The 17571-nt window shown below is 44.7% G+C and overlaps 1 protein-coding gene across 1 annotated transcript in view; it reads right to left on the reverse strand.

Annotated features, from left to right (window-relative positions):
• Positions 1-7829: 7829 nt before the first annotated feature.
• Positions 7830-17571, reverse strand: part of LOC137299709 (gamma-interferon-inducible lysosomal thiol reductase-like) — a 54577-nt gene continuing 44835 nt past the window's right edge. The window contains exons 4-6 of the mRNA XM_067968648.1: positions 8721-8816; positions 8376-8528; positions 7830-7835 (exon numbers count right to left, since the gene is read on the reverse strand). Of these exons, the coding sequence (XP_067824749.1) occupies positions 7830-7835; positions 8376-8528; positions 8721-8816 (255 nt within the window). The remainder of the gene's footprint in view (positions 7836-8375; positions 8529-8720; positions 8817-17571) is intronic.

Below are 17571 nucleotides of genomic sequence, written 5' to 3' on the forward strand. Positions count from 1 at the left end.
GGGGGTCAGTCATTGGGGAGGGACAGTCATCGGGGGGGTCAGTAATTGGGTGTCAGTCATCAGGGGGGGTCAGTCATTGGGGGGGATCAGTCATCGGGAGGGGGAGGGGTCTTGGAGGGGATCGGAGGTCATCGAAGGGGTATCGGAGATCATCGGGGGGATTGGGGGTCAGTCATCGGGGAATCAGTCACGAGGGGGGGGTCAGGATCGGGGGCTATTACAGGGGTTGCGATCGTTGCGGGTGGTCGCAATCATTGGGGGGGTCACAATCGTTGGGGGTGGTCGTGATCATTGGGGGGGTCGTGGTCATTGGGGGGGTCACGGCAGGTAGGTTTGTTGGGCCTGGGGGAAGCACTCCTGCTCCTCTGTGCCGACAAGCTGTGCTATAAAGGCAGTTTTGGGCCTTCTTGCCTCCTCTCACGTGGTGTGCAGGAGAAAGTCTGGGAATCCCAGCACCCAGAGGCTAAAATCAGAAAACCTGAAAAAATGGAGGCCCGCAACTTCCTTGAAAGGTTTCAGTGACCAACCCACCTCCTGAGAGCAGGTTGGCCACCCGCCCCTCGTCCCGCCCCGGTGAAAACCGGAAACGGGCAGGTTGGAGGCGGGTTTGAAATTGTTGCAATTTTTAATGCCACCCCGCCCCCAACCCACCAATTTTTCCAGGCTAAAATCATGTCCATGTTATTTTTACCAGATCCCTTCCCCCATCTTACTAATTTAAAGTCCTATCCACAGCCCTATTTATCCTTTCCACTAGAACACTGGTCTCACTCCGGTTCAGGTGGAGCCCGTCCAAGTGGGACAGCAGCTTCCTGTCCCAGTGCCAATGTCCCATGAAATGGAACCCCAACTCCCCACACCAGTCTTTCAACCATGCATTCACCTTCCTGTTCTGCCTATCCCTATGGCAATCAACGCATGGCTTGGGTGGCAATCCCGACATTGCCACCTGTGATGTCCTGTTTTTTAATTTAGTTCCTAACTTCTGATATTCTTATAGCAAGACCTCTTCCCTTTTCTTCCCTATGTCATTGGTCCCAACATGGACCACAACAACTGGATCCTCCTCCGCCATTTCCAAGTTCTTCTCCAGTTGCTCCGAGATGTCCTTTACCCAGTTCTAGACTCTCCAGCCGGGGAAACAACCTCTCGGCATCTACCCTGTCAAACACCCTCAGAATCTTATATGTTTCAATGAGATCACCTCTCATTCTTCTAAACTCCAGAAAGTATAGGCCCATTCTACTCAATCTCTCCTCATAGGACATAGGATGAGAAGGTTGGTTCTCAAACAAGCGCACTGAGCTTGAATAAAGGAGACTATGATGGTATGAGAGTGGAATTGATTAAAGTGGACTGGGAAAATAGATTAAAGGGTAAGACGGTACATGAGCAGTGGTGTTCATTTAAGGAGTTATTTTACAACTTTCAAAAAAAATATATTCCACTGAGGAAAAAAGGGTGTAAAAGAAATGATAGCCATCCGTGGCTAAGTAAAGAAATTAAGGATAGTATCTGACTAAAAACAAGGACATATAAGGTAGCCAAACTTAGTGGGAGGATAGAAGATTGGGAAGTCTTCAAAAGACAGCAAAAAGTAACTAAAGGATTGATTAAGAAAGGGAAGATAGATTATGAAAATAAATTAACAAAAAATATAAAAACAGATAGCAAGAGTTTCTATAGTTATATAAAAAGAAAAAGGGTGGCTAAGGCAAACGTAGGTCCCTTAGAGGATGAGACCGGGAAATTAATGGTGGGAAACATGGAGATGGCAAAAATGCTGAACAAATATTTTGTTTCAGTCTTTATGGTAGAGGACACTAAGAATATCCCAACACTGGACAAACAGGGGGCTCTAGGGGGGGAGGAGCTAAATATGATTAAAATCACTAAGGAATTGGTACTTAGTAAATCAATGGGACTCAAGGTGGATAAATCCCCTGGACCTGATGGCTTACATCATAGGGTCTTGAGGGAAGTGGCAGTAGGGATTGTGGATGCTTTGGTAATAATTTTCCAAAATTCTCTGGACTCAGCAAAGGTCCCGGCAGATTGGAAAACTGCTACTGTAACACCCTTATTTAAAAAGGGTAGTAGGCAGAAGGCTGGAAACTATAGACCAGTTAGCCTAACATCTGTGGTGGGTAAAATTTTGGAGTCTATTATTAAGGAGACAGTAGCGGAACATTTGGATAAACATAATTTAACAGGACAAAGTCAGCATGGCTTTATGAAGGGGAAGTCATGTCTGACAAATTTGCTTGAGTTCTTTGAGGACATAACGTACAGGGTGGATAAAGGGGAACCAGTGGACGTAGTGTATTTAGACTTCCAGAAGGCATTCGACAAGGTGCCACATAAAAGATTATTGCTCAAGATAAAGAATCACGGGATTGGGGGTAATATTCTGGCATGGGTGGAGGATTGGTTATCTAACAGGAAGCAGAGAGTTGGGATAAATGGTTCATTCTTGGACTGGCAACCAGTAGCCAGTGGTGTTCCGCAGGGGTCGGTGCTGGGTCCCCAACTCTTTACAATCTATATTAACGATTTGGAGGAGAGGACCGAGTGTAACATATCAAAGTTTGCAGATGATACAAAGATGGGAGGGAAAGCAGAGAGTGAGGAGGACATAAAAAACATAAAAGGGGATATAGGACAGGCTGGGTGAGTGGGCGGAGATTTGGCAGATGCAATACAATATTGGAAAATGTGAGGTTATGCACTTTGGCAGGAAAAATCAGAGAGCAAGTTATTATCTTAATGGCGAGAAACTGGAAAATACTGCAGTACAAAGGGATCTGGGGGTCCTAGTGCAAGAAAATCAAAAAGTTAGTATGCAGGTGCAGCAGGTGATCAAGAAGGCCAACGGAATGTTGGCTTTTATTGCTAGGGGGATAGAATATAAAAACAGGGAGGTATTGCTGCAGTTATATAAGGTATTGGTGAGACCGCACCTGGAATACTGCATACAGTTTTGGTGTCCATACTTAAGAAAAGACATACTTGCTCTCGAGGCAGTACAAAGAAGGTTCACTCGGTTAATCCCGGGGATGAGCGGGTGGACATATGAGGAGAGGTTGAGTAGATTGGGACTCTACTCATTGGAGTTCAGAAAAATGAGAGGCGATCTTATTGAAACATATAAGATTGTGAAGGGGCTTGATCGGGTGGATGTGGTAAGGATGTTCCCAAGGATGGGTGAAACTAGAACTAGGGGGCATAATCTTAGAATAAGGGGCTGCTCTTTCAAAACTGAGATGAGGAGAAACTTCTTCACTCAGAGGGTAGTGGGTCTGTGGAATTTGCTGCCCCAGGAAGCATTAAATAAATTTAAAACAGAAATAGACAGTTTCCTAGAAATAAAGGGAATTAGGGGTTACGGGGAGCGGGCAGGAAATTGGACATGAATTTAAATTTGAGGTTAGGATCAGATCAGCCATGATCTTATTGAATGGCGGAGCAGGCTCGAGGGGCCGATTGGCCTACTCCTGCTCCTATTTCTTATGTTCTTATGTTCTTATTAACCCTCTCATCCCAGGAATTAATCTAGTGAACCTTCGTTGCATTGCCTCTAAGGCAAGTATATCCTTCCTTAGATAAGGAGACCAAAACTGTACGCAGTACTCCAGGTGAGGTCTCACCAAAGCTCTGTACAATTGTAGTAAGACTGCCTTACTCTTGTACTCCAACCTCCTTGCAATAAAGGCCAACATGCTATTTGCCTTCCTAATTGCTTGCTGTACCTGCATGTTAACTTTCTGTCTTTCTTGTGCGAGGACACCCAGATCTCTCTGAACACCAACATTTAATAATTTCTCACCATTTAAAAATATTCTGTTTTTCTATTCTTCCTACCAAAGTAAATAACCTCACATTTCCCCACATTATACTCCATCTGCCACCTTCTTACCCATTCACTTAACCTGTCTATATCCCTTTGCAGGCACTTTGTGTCCTCCTCGCAGCTTACTTTCCCACCTAGCTTTGTATCGTCACCAAACTTGGACACATTACACTCGGCCCCTTCCTCTAAGTCATTAAAATAGATTGTATATAGCTGAGGCCCAAGCATTGATCCTTGCAGCACTCCACTAGTTACAGCCTGCCAACCTGAAAATGACCCGTTTATCCCTATTTTCTGTTTACTGTCCGTTAATCAATCCTCCACCCATGCTAATATATTACCCTCGACCCCATGAGCCCTTATCTTGCATAGCAACCTTTTATGTGGCACCTAAGCAAATGCCTTTTGAAATTCCACTGGTTCCCCTTTATCCTCAAAGATTTTAATCTAATACTATCCTTAACTTCTTTAGTTAGCCACGGATGAATCACTTTTCCCGTGCAGTTTTTATTTTTCAATGGAATGTATATTCATTGAGAATTATGAAATATTTCTTTAAATGTTTGCCATTGCTTATCTACTGCCATACCTTTTAATCTAGGTAATCTAAGGTAAAGATAGATAATGTCGAATGGTAGCTCAGGAAGCAGTAGCAACAGGTTTTTATGTCCCTGATCTGTACCCAATCTTATTAGAGGAAAGCTGCGTGAAAATCCATCTGACATTAATTTGCATATAGTTTATATTGCTTTGTATTTGAGAGCAGGTCAGGGGAAGATTCCAGCTGCAGCATGAATTAATTCATAGGGGATTGTACCTTTAAATAAATGTGATAATAACTGACATCTAAATCATAGCATTCAAAAATGGATTTGATGTGCTCCCAGATTGCTCCTAGACACCAGTGGGAGAGGAACATACGAACATACGAATTAAGAGCAGGAGTAGGCCACTCGGCCCCTCGAGCCTGCTCTGCCATTTGATAAGATCATGGCTGATCTGATTGTGACCTCAACCCTACTTTCCCATCTACCTTTGACTCCCTTGTTAATCAGGAATCTATCTAACTCAGCCTTAAAAATATTCAATGACCCTGCCTCCACTGCTCTCTGGGGAAGGGAGTTCCACAGACTCACGACCCTCTGAGAGAAAAAATTTCTCCTCATCTCTGTTTTAAATGGGAGACCCCTTATTTTTAAACTGTGGCCCCTAGTTCCAGTCTCTCCCACATGGGGAAACATCCCCTCAGCATCTACCCCTTCTAGTCCCCTCGGGCACTTATATGTTTCAATAAGATCACCTCTCATTCTTCTAAACTCCAGTGTATACAGGCCCAACTTGCCCAACCTTTCCTCATAAGATAACCCCCTCATCGGAACATTGACCCGAATCTCTATTAAACCAACAGTCACTTTAAATCTTGGTCACTGCCATGCTCAGTAGTTAGTTCAAAGTACACAAGATGTGGAGATGCCGGTCATGGACTGGGGTTGACAATTGTAAACAATTTTACAACACCAAGTTATAGTCCAGCAATTTTATTTTAAATTCACAAGCTTTCGGAGGCTTCCTCCTTCGTCAGGTAAATGTTCAGGAGCTCCTTGAAGCCTACGCATTTATACTTCACAGAACAATACATGGTGTTTACAGACTGCCCCTGCAACTGCCCGTTGCCAAGGCAATCACCGTGTTCAGACAGAGAGGTGTCACCTGCAGAACCCCCGAATACACATTCAACAAAAAAACAAACAGGAAAAAAAAACAGAGAGAGGCAGAAACATCCGGAAGGCAGAGAAAGACAGCAAATGACCCATTATATTAAAAACAGATAACATTTGTTTGCTGGTGGGGTAACGTGTAGCGTGACATGAACCCAAGATCCCGGTTGAGGCCGTCCTCATGGGTGCGGAACTTGGCTATCAATTTCTGCTCGACGATTTTGCGTTGTCGTGTGTCTCGAAGGCCGCCTTGGAGTACGTTTACCCGAAGGTCGGTGGATGAATGTCCATGACTGCTGAAGTGTTCCCCGACTGGGAGGGAACCCTCCTGTTTGGCGATTGTTGCGCGGTGTCCGTTCATCCGTTGTCGCAGCGTCTGCATGGTCTCGCCAATGTACCATGCTCTGGGGCATCCTTTCCTGCAACGTATGAGGTAGACAACGTTGGCCGAGTCACAGGAGTATGAACCGTGCACCTGGTGGGTGGTGTCCTCTCGTGTGATGGTGGTATCTGTGTCGATGATCTGGCATGTCTTGCAGAGGTTACCGTGGCAGGGTTGTGTGGTGCCGTGGACGCTGTTCTCTTGAAAGCTAGGTAATTTGCTGCGAACGATGGTCTGTTTGAGGTTGGGTGGCTGTTTAAAGGCGAGTAGTGGAGGTGTGGGGATGGCCATAGCGAGGTGTTTGTCCTCATTGATGACATGTTGAAGGCTGCGGAGAACATGGCGTAGTTTCTCCGCTCCGGGGAAGTACTGGACGACAAAGGGTACTCTGTTGGTTGCGTCCCGTGTTGGTCTCCTGAGGAGGTCTATGCGATTTTTTGCTGTGGCCCGTCGGAACTGTCGATCGATGAGTCGAGCGTCATATCCCGTTCTTACTAGGGCGTCTTTCAGCGTCTGTAGGTGTCCATCGCGTTCCTCCTCGTCTGAGCAGACCCTGTGTATTCGCAGGGCCTGTCCATAGGGGATGGCCTCTTTGACGTGGTTAGGGTGGAAGCTGGAAAAGTGGAGCATCGTGAGGTTGTCCGTGGGCTTGCGGTAGAGTGAGGTGCTGAGGTGCCCGTCTTTGATGGAGATTCGTGTGTCCAAGAAAGAAACTGATTCTGAGGAGTAGTCCTCAGAATCAGTTAATCGCATAGACCTCCTCAGGAGACCAACACGGGACGCAACCAACAGAGTACCCTTTGTCGTCCAGTACTTCCCCGGAGCGGAGAAACTACGCCATGTTCTCCGCAGCCTTCAACATGTCATCAATGAGGACAAACACCTCGCTATGGCCATCCCCACACCTCCACTACTCGCCTTTAAACAGCCACCCAACCTCAAACAGACCATCGTTCGCAGCAAATTACCTAGCTTTCAAGAGAACAGCGTCCACGACACCACACAACCCTGCCACGGTAACCTCTGCAAGACATGCCAGATCATCGACACAGATACCACCATCACACGAGAGGACACCACCCACCAGGTGCATGGTTCATACTCCTGTGACTCGGCCAACGTTGTCTACCTCATACGTTGCAGGAAAGGATGCCCCAGAGCATGGTACATTGGCGAGACCATGCAGACGCTGCGACAACGGATGAACGGACACCGCGCAACAATCGCCAAACAGGAGGGTTCCCTCCCAGTCGGGGAACACTTCAGCAGTCATGGACATTCATCCACCGACCTTCGGGTAAGCGTACTCCAAGGCGGCCTTCGAGACACACGACAACGCAAAATCGTCGAGCAGAAATTGATAGCCAAGTTCCGCACCCATGAGGACGGCCTCAACCGGGATCTTGGGTTCATGTCACGCTACACGTTACCCCACCAGCGAACAAATGTTATCTGTTTTTAATATAATGGGTCATTTGCTGGCTTTCTCTGCCTTCCGGATGTTTCTGCCTCTCTCTGTTTTTTTTTCCTGTTTGTTTTTTTGTTGAATGTGTATTCGGGGGTTCTGCAGGTGACACCTCTCTGTCTGAACACGGTGATTGCCTTGGCAACGGGCAGTTGCAGGGGCAGTCTGTAAACACCATGTATTGTTCTGTGAAGTATAAATGCGTAGGCTTCAAGGAGCTCCTGAACATTTACCTGACGAAGGAGGAAGCCTCCGAAAGCTTGTGAATTTAAAATAAAATTGCTGGACTATAATTTGGTGTTGTAAAATTGTTTACAAAGTACACAAGACAGTGCCGAAATGATCCATGGTTTTTGTGCTCATTTGGATAGACAGGATATTCTTCCCATGCAACTATTTCATTTGCAAAACTCATTAAGACTAGATTGAGAAAAGAAAAACTGAAACTGCTGTAGAAATGTAATAAAAACATAAAATGCTGGAGATACACTGCAAATCCATCAGAATCTAAAGAGAAAAGATTGATGCATGCAAATACTTCATCAATTCCGTCATAACTAGTCTGAAGGGTTAGTAGCATGAGTATTGCTTTAAGAGGGTGAAAAGTGGGCAGGGATGGAGTCTCTTGAATCCAACAAAACCCAAATATAAGTTATATTATGGATGCTGATCCAGGTATAGTAGCAGTAGAGTTAAGAATATGTTGCATCTTTTAATTTTTTTGTATCCGAAGGAGAATGATTTAAAAGTTTTTTAAAAGTTGTGCTAACTGTTGAGAGTCTTTGGTGCTGAGCATGGAGAAAATGCCTGAATAAAAACTCAAAAACATAAGGCATGATATAATCTTACTGGCCTCATAAAACAACACATCTGGTGACTTCACGAGCAGCACCACAGGAGGTTCGCTATATGTACAGTTCTCACACAAAAAATATAATAATGTTCCATAACATCCCTTACCCCATTGATTAGAACCCACGGGACGTAATTATGTGATGGTTCCAGTTCATTGGTCATTTGAGCATTTTGATGCATCAGTTCATTTCCCTGATCTCCATTCACGCAGCTGATGATGGTGTCCCAGGACACTGTCGGAGCATGTATTTGCAAACACTGTGAAGAGTGAATGGTTTCCCAGCATAAAGATACTTGCACGAAGGCGAGATATATTACAGTGAATCATTGTAGCTGGCATTAATGGGAGTTAATAGTAGAGTTTTCTTTAATTGGCTCTTTACCTTTGCTTTTGCAAACCCTTATCATTTGTAGTGGGGAGTAGCATTGAGTCTGGGTAATGTTACTCACCTGCTGGGCTTCGGAGAGCACTGTAGAGGCAGATTCCATGCAGCAAATCACTGGCAGATAACGTGTAGCGTTCTTAAGGTAATGCATTATGCAGGTCTGAGCAAGGACAAACATATGAAATGAAGATTACAGGAAATAAGTACATCTCTGCAGTACTAACCCTTTGAGTGGAATTTCTCCTTATCTACTTTTAATCAATTAAATAAGTTTCCAAAAGTACCTCACACAGAAAATGATACTGAGCAATCAGAGAAATGCTCTCTCAGTCAAACAACCAGAGCAGATAATTGCCTTATCATTGTATCATAGTAGGTACAGCACAGGAGGAGACCATTTGGCCCATCGTGCCTGTGCTGCCTCCACTGGTTCCTGGGGAACAACACTGTATACTTCCCTCCAGTCTGAAAAACAACCGTTCATCACTACTCTCTGCTTTCTGTCCCTGAGCCAATTTTGTAGCCACGCTGCCACTGTCCCTTTAATCCCATGGGCTTTAACTTTGCTAACAAGTCTATTATTTGGTACTTTATCAAATGTCTTTTGAAAGTCCATATACACAATATCAACTGCACTACCCTCATCAACCCTCCCCCTTACTTCATAGTATCATAGTAGGTACAGAACAGGAGGAGGCCATTCGGCCCATCGTGCCTGTGCCGGCTCTGTGAAAGAGCTATCCATTTAGTCCCATTCCCCTGTTCTTTCCCCATAGTCCTGTAAATTTTTTCCCTTCAAGTATTTATCCAATTCCCTTTTGAAAGTTACTATTGAATCTGCTTCCACCATCCTTTCAGGCAGCACATTCCAGATCATTACAACTCTCTACGTAAAAACATGTTTCCTCATTTCGCCTCTGGCTCTTTTGCCGATCACCTTTAATTTGTGTCCTCTGTTTACTGACCCTTCTGCCACTGGAAATAATTTCTCCTTATTTACTCTGTCAAAACGTGATTTTGAACTCTTCTATCAAAACTCCCCTTAACCTTCTCTGTTCTAAGGAGAACAATCCCAGCTTCTCCAATCTCTCCACATAACTGAAGTCCCTCATCCCTGACACCATTCTAGTAAATCTCCTCTGCACCATCTCTAAGGCATTGAAATCCTTCCTAAAGTGTGGTGCCCAGAATTGAACATAATACTCCAGCTGGAGCCTAACCAGTGTTTTATAAAAGTTTAGCATAACTTCCTTGCTTTATCAAAGAACTCAATCAAATAAGTCAAACACGATTTTCCTTTAACAAATCCATGCTGACTTTCATTTATTAGCCCAGACTTTTCCACATGCCAATTAATTTGTTGGGCTAGAAATTGGGCCGTCTATTGCCCATCGTTTTGGTGCTACATGGCCTCCTGAACATCCAAGATGGCATCTTATATGCGCATACATCCATCTAGCGTGACGTGCGCCGACACCATCTTGGTAAAGGGTTTAGCGCATACGGAAATAACGAACACCGGCAGCATGTAAAGTAAGGAGGAAATGTAATCGATCAGAGTGATTAAAGTGATAGACACCATTTTGGGACTTAATGCCCGACTCAACACACTGTTGTAACCACGACCATCTGAACATGTCTTAGAGTGCCTGGAGGACCCCCTCCACCAGCACTATATAAAGGAACCATGCAGGTTATTTGCTGGGTTATTGCTTCTGACTGCTGATGCATTTGTAACTGTTTTGGAGGTCTCCTATAATACAATACTAGGACGAGGGGACATAGCTGAACATTTGGAGCCAGGACGTGCAGGAGTGAAGTCAGGAAGCGCTTCTACATGCAAAGGATGGGAGAAGTTTGGAACGCTCTGCTGCAGTCGGCAGTTGTGAATTTTAAATCTGAGATTGATAGATTTCTGTGAACCAAGGGTATTAAGGGATATGGGGCTAAGGCGGGTACATGGAGTTAGGTCACAGATCAACCATGATCTCATTGAATGACGGAACAGGCTCAAAGGGTTAAATGCCACTGCCACTTGCTGCCTCCTGTAATGCACCACCTTCTCCTGCAAGAAAACTGGACATGTGTCTAGGTGATGTGCCTCAAGGTTGAAAAGCTGCCAGTTTGTGTGGCCTGTGAGTTGTGGATGGGCAGCTTGTAACAATGGTAATGTGTGAGGCTGATTAGAAGAGTTGAGTACTGATGGAAAGAGTTGTTGGTTATGTGGGTGATGGGGGTTGTACTCCGTGGAGCAGTGGATGTGGCTAGTGGTGCAGTTGGTAGGAGATGCCACTTGACAGTTGACCTCTCTCACCTTGACCACTCGTTTCAAAGCATTAAACTTCTGCCTGCACTGCATCCACATTCATGGTGCTATGCGCCTGGCATTGACTTCGTCTCCCGCTGCCTCCCACTGCCTCTTGGGCATATGTCTGGAGGGCCTCTTGCGCCCCCCCGCCCCCCTCCCGCGGATATAGGGTGCCCCTCCTTCTGTCCACCTCTTGCTCAAGGCCTCTAGTGCACGAGCAGAGAACCTTGGTGCACGCACTCTCGCAGGCCTGGTACCAACTCTGATCGGCAGATTGGTGAGGCCTGGCATGCAGATTGGAGAATGTGGGATTTAGTAGTGCACAACCTTTATTCGATGTTTTAACATAACTCATCAGTTTGTAAACATAGAAACAGGACCTGCATCTGTGTTTTACGTGTGCAATATCTGATCTCCGTTCAGACTCCATGCATACAGCAGACTGTTATTTTTAGCAAATAACTACCTTTAAGAGATTTTGGCAGGTTGTCAAAGAGATAAAAGAGAGGTTTATCCGTCTCCCCTTTTTTCCACAGGGGTGTAACATTTGCAATCCTCCAGTCCTCTGCCACCACTCCCATATTTAAGGAGGATCGGAAGATTGTGGTCAGATCCTCCGCAATTTCCACCCTTACTTCCCTCAGTAACCTAGGATGCATCCCATCTGGACCAGGCGACTTTTCTACTTTGAGTACTGCCAATCTTTTAAGAACCTCCTCTTTATCTATTTTTATCCGAATCAATAATGCAGCAACCTCCTCCTTTACTGCTACACTGGCCGTATCCTCTTCGTTAGTGAAGACCAATGTGAAGTATTCATTCAGTACCTCAGCCATGCCCTCTGCCTCCACAAGAAGATCTCCTTTTTTTTCCTAATCGGTCCCACACTTCCTTTAACTATTTATATGTTTATAAAAGACTTTTGGGTTCCCTTTTATGTTAGTCATTAATCTATTCTCATAATCTCCATTTGCCCCTTTTATTCCCTTTTTTAGCTCTCCTCTGTACTTTCTGATTTAGAAACCATAGAACTATAGAAAAGATACAGCACAGAAGGGGGCCATTCGGCCCATCGTGTCCACGTCGGCTCAAAGAACAACCAGGTGCCCATTCTAATCCCACCTTCCAGCACCCGGACCATAGCCCTGTCGTTTACAGCACTTTAGGTGCAGGTCCAGGTACTTTTTAAAAGAGAACCTGCCTCTACCACCAATTCGGGCAGCGAATTCCATACACCCACCACCCTCTGGGTAAAAAAGTTTTTCCTCCTGTCCCCTCTAATCCTTCCGCCAATCAGCTTAAATCTATGTCCACTAGTTCTTGAACTCTCCGCTAGGGGAAACAGGTACTTCCTGTCTACTCTATCTGGGCCCCTCATAATTTTGTACACCTCAATCAAGTCTCCCCTCAGCCTCCTCTCCTCCAAGGAAAACAACCCCAGCCTATCCAATATCTCCCCGTAGCTGCAATTTTCAAGCCCTGGCAATATTCTTGTAAATCTTCTCTGCACTCTCTCCAGAGCAATTACGTCCTTCCTGTAATGTGGCGACCAGAACTGCGCACAATACTCCAGCTGTGGCCTTACCAGTGTTTTATACAGTTCCATCATTACATCTGTGGTTTTGTATTCTATACCTCGGCTAATAACAGAGACCATTCCATATGCCTTCTTCACAACCTTATCTACCTGTACTGCCACCTTCAGGTAGCAGTACAGGTACCTGAAGGTACCTCCCTGGCTTCTTTCAATAGCCTAGGAAACAATCCATCCGGCCCTGGTGACTTATCAACTTTCAAGGATTTCAGTCCCACTAGTACTTCCTCTCTCGTTATGTTTACCTTATCCAATATTTCACACCTCTCCTCTTTAACTACTACGTCCAGATCATCCCTTTCCTTTGTGAACACGGAGACAAAATAAGAGGAGGCAATATTCACTCAGAGGATTGTGAATCTTTGGAATTGCCTACCCCAGAGGGCTGTGGATGCTCAGTCGTTGAGTATATTCAAGACTGAGATCGATAAATTTTTGGACACTAAGGGAATCAAGGGATATGGAGATCGGGCAGGAATGTGGAGTTGAGGTAGAAGACCAGCCATGATCATATTGAATGGTGGAGCAGGCTCGAGGGGCCGTATGGCCTACTCCTGCACCTATTTCTTATGTTCTTAAAGTGATGGAAGGAGTCGTTGATTAAATCTTCAAGCATCACATAAGCCCCTCGAGCCTGCTCCACTATTCAATAAGATCATGGCTGATCTTTTACATCAACTCCACTTTCCCACCCTATCCCCATAATCCCTTGATTCCCTTGGTGTCCAAAAAATCTATCAATCTCAGTCTTGAATATACTCAATGACTGAGAATCCACAACGCTCTAGGGTAGAGGATTCCAAAAATTCACAACCCTCTGAGTGAAGAAATTTTTCCTCATCTTGGTCCTAAATGGCTGACCCCTTATCTTGAGACTATGACCCATAGTTCTAGACTCTCCAGCCAGGGGAAACATCCTCTCAGCATCTACCCTGTCAAGCCTCTAAGAATTTTATATGTTACAATGAGATCACCTCTCGTTCTTCTAAACTCCAGAGAGTATAGGCCCATTCTACTCAATCCCTCCTCATAGGACAGCCCTCTCATCCCAGGAATCAATCTATTGAACCTTCGTTGCACCGCCTCTAAGGCAAGTATATTCTTTCTTAGAAAAGGAGACCAAAACTGTACATAGTACTCCAGGTGTGGTCTCACCAAAGCCCTGTACAATTGCAGCAAGACCTCCTTCCTCTTATACTCCAACCCCCTTGCAATAAAGGCTAACATACCATTTGCCTTCCTAATTGCTTGCTGTGATTCATGTACAAGGACACCCAAATCTCTGACCACCAACATTTCTTAGCCTCTCATATTTTTAAGAATATTCTGCTTTTCTATTCTTCCTACCAAAGAGGATAATTTCACATTTCCCCACATTATACTCCATCTGCAACCTTCTCCCCAATCACTTAACCTGTCTATGTGCCTTTGCAGCCTCTTTGCGTCCTCCTCACAGCTTACTTTCCCTTCTAGCTTTGTATCATCAGCAAACTTGGATACACTCGGTCCCCTCATCTAAGGCATTGATATATATTATAAACAACTGAGGCCCAAGTACTGATCCTTGCGGCACTCCGCTAGTTACAGCCTGCCAACCCAAAAGTGACTCATTTATTCCTCACCAATAACCTGCTCATGGATGCTTAGTTTGGGTTCCACCAGGACCATTCGTTTCCAGATCTCATTACAGCCCTTGGTCCAAACATGGACACAAGCTGAATTCCAGAGGTAAGGAGAGAGTGACTGCCCTTGACATCAAGATAGCATTTGACCGAGTATGGCAACGCAGAGCCCCAGTAAACCTGGGCAATGGGGATCAGGGGGAAAGCTCTCCAGTGGCTGGAGTCAAATCGAGCACAAAGGAAGACGGTTGTGGTTGTTGAAGGCCAATCACCTCAGTCCCAGGACATCGCATGCAGCAAGACCTGGACAATATCTAGGCTTGGGCTGATAAGTGGCAAGTTACAATCACACCACAAATGGACGAGTTAACGGCACAAATAACTACATATGGGTATGATCTTGTGGCCATTACAGAAACATGGCTGCAGGGTGACAACGACTGGGAATTAAATATGCCAGGGTATTTAACAATCAGGAAGGACAGGCAGGAAGGAAGGGGAGGTGGGGTGGCTATGTTAATAAAGGAAGGAATCACTGTAATACTGAGAAATGATATTGGGACAAAGGATCAGGACAATGAAACAGTTTGGGTAGAGATAAGGAATAATAAGAGGAAAAAAACACTAGTGGGCGTAGTATATAGGCCTCCTAATAGTTGCAACTCTGCTGGAAGAAGTATTAATCAGGAAATAGTCGGGGCATGTAATAAGGGAACAGCTATAATTATGGGGGATTTTAACTATCATATTAACTGGACAAATCAAATTGGGCAGGGCAGCCTTGAGGGAGAGTTTATTGAGTGTGTTAGGGATGGATTTCTTGAGCAGTATGTAACTGATCCTACAAGGGGGCAGGCAACCTTGGACCTGGTCCTGTGTAATGAGCCAGGATTAATTAATAATGTCCTAGTTAAGGATCCCCTTGGAATGAGTGACCATAACATGGTTACATTCCATATCCAATTAGAGGGTGAGAAGGTTGGTTCTCAAACAAGCGTACTGAGCTTGAATAAAGGAGACTATGATGGTATGAGAGCGGAATTGATTAAAGTGGACTGGGAAAATAGATTAAAGGGTAAGACGGTACATGAGCAGGGGTGTTCATTTAAGGAGTTATTTTACAACTTTCAAAAAAAATATATTCCACTGAGGAAAAAAGGGTGTAAAAGAAATGACAGCCATCCGTGGCTAAGTAAAGAAATTAAGGATAGTATCCGACTAAAAACAAGGACATATAAGGTCGCCAAACTTAGTGGGAGGATAGAAGATTGGGAAGTCTTCAAAAGACAGCAAAAAGTAACTAAAGGATTGATTAAGAAAGGGAAGATAGATTATGAAAATAAATTAGCAAAAAATATAAAAACAGATAGCAAGAGTTTCTTTAGTTATATAAAAAGAAAAAGGGTGGCTAAGGCAAACGTAGGTAAAATAATGGGACTCAAGGCGGATAAATCCCCTGGACCTGATGGCTTCCATCCTAGGGTCTTGAGGGAAGTGGCAGTAGGGATTGTGGATGCTTTGGTGATAGTTTTCCAAAATTCCCTGGACTCAGGAGAGGTCCCGGCAGATTGGAAAACTGCTAATGTAACACCGTTATTTAAAAAGGGTAGTAGGCAGAAGGCTGGAAATTATAGGCCAGTTAGCTTAACATCTGTGGTGGGTAAAATTTTGGAGTCTATTATTAAGGAGACAGTAACGGAACATTTAGATAAGCATAATTTAATAGGACAAAGTCAGCATGGCTTTATGAAGGGGAAGTCATGTCTGACAAATTTGCTTGAGTTCTTCGAGGATATAACGTATAGGGTGGATAAAGGGGAACCAGTGGACATAGTGTATTTAGACTTCCAGAAGGCATTCGACAAGGTGCCACATAAAAGATTATTACTTAAGATAAAAAATCACGGGATTGGGGGTAATATTCTGGCATGGGTGGAGGATTGGTTATCGAACAGGAAGCAGAGAGTTGGGATAAATGGTTCATTTTCGGACTGGCAACCAGTAACCAGTGGTGTTCCACAGGGGTCAGTGCTGGGTCCCCAACTCTTTACAATCTATATTAACGATTTGGAGGAGGGGACCGAGTGCAACATATCAAAATTTGCAGATGATACAAAGATGGGAGGGAAAGTAGAGAGTGAGGAGGACATAAAAAACCTGCAAGGGGATATAGACAGGCTGGGTGAGTGGGCGGAGATTTGGCAGATGCAATATAATATTGGAAAATGTGAGGTTATGCACTTTGGCAGGAAAAATCAGAGAGCAAGTTATTTTCTTAATGGCGAGAGACTGGAAAGTACTGCAGTACAAAGGGATCTGGGGGTCCTAGTGCAAGAAAATCAAAAAGTTGGTATGCAGGTGCAGCAGGTGATCAAGAAAGCCAACGGAATGTTGGCTTTTATTGCTAGGGGGATAGAATATAAAAACAAGGAGGTATTGCTGCAGTTATATAAGGTATTGGTGAGACCGCACCTGGAATACTGCATACAGTTTTGGTCTCCATACTTAAGAAAAGACATACTTGCTCTCGAGGCAGTACAAAGAAGGTTCACTCGGTTAATCCCGGGGATGAGGGGGCGGACATATGAGGAGAGGTTGAGTAGATTGGGACTCTACTCATTGGAGTTCAGAAGAATGAGAGGCGATCTTATTGAAACATATAAGATTGTGAAGGGGCTTGATCGGGTGGATGCAGTAAGGATGTTCCCAAAGATGGGTGAAACTAGAACTAGGGGGCATAATCTTAGAATAAGGGGCTGCTCTTTCAAAACTGAGATGAGGAGAAACTTCTTCACTCAGAGGGTGGTAGGTCTGTGGAATTTGCTGCCCCAGGAAGCTGTGGAAGCTACATCATTAGATAAATTTAAAACAGAAATAGACAGTTTCCTAGAAGTAAAGGGAATTAGGGGTTATGGGGAGCGGGCAGGAAATTGGACATGAAGCTGAGTTCGGATCGGTCAATGCCCTGTGGGTGGCGGAGAGGACCCAGGGGCTATGTGGCCGGGTCCTGCTCCGACTTCTTGTGTTCTTTAGATTTGTGGTTGGGATCGGATCAGCCATGATCTTATTGAATGGCGGAGCAGGCTCGAGGGGCCGATTGGCCTACTCCTGCTCCAATTTCTTATGTTCTTATGTTCTTATGTCCCTTAGAGGAGGAGACCGGGAAATTAATGGTGGGAAACATGGAGATGGCAAACATGCTGAACAAATATTTTGTTTCAGTCTTTACGGTAGAGGACACTAAGAATATCCCAACACTGGACAAACAGGGGGCTCTGGGGGGGGGGAGGAGCTAAATACGATTAAAATCATTAAGGAATTGGTACTCAGTAAATTAATGGGACTCAAGGCGGATAAATCCCCTGGACCTGATGGCTTACATCCGAGGGTC

Source organism: Heptranchias perlo, chromosome 29 (genome assembly GCF_035084215.1).
Source record: "Heptranchias perlo isolate sHepPer1 chromosome 29, sHepPer1.hap1, whole genome shotgun sequence".
Lineage (NCBI taxonomy): Eukaryota > Metazoa > Chordata > Chondrichthyes > Hexanchiformes > Hexanchidae > Heptranchias > Heptranchias perlo.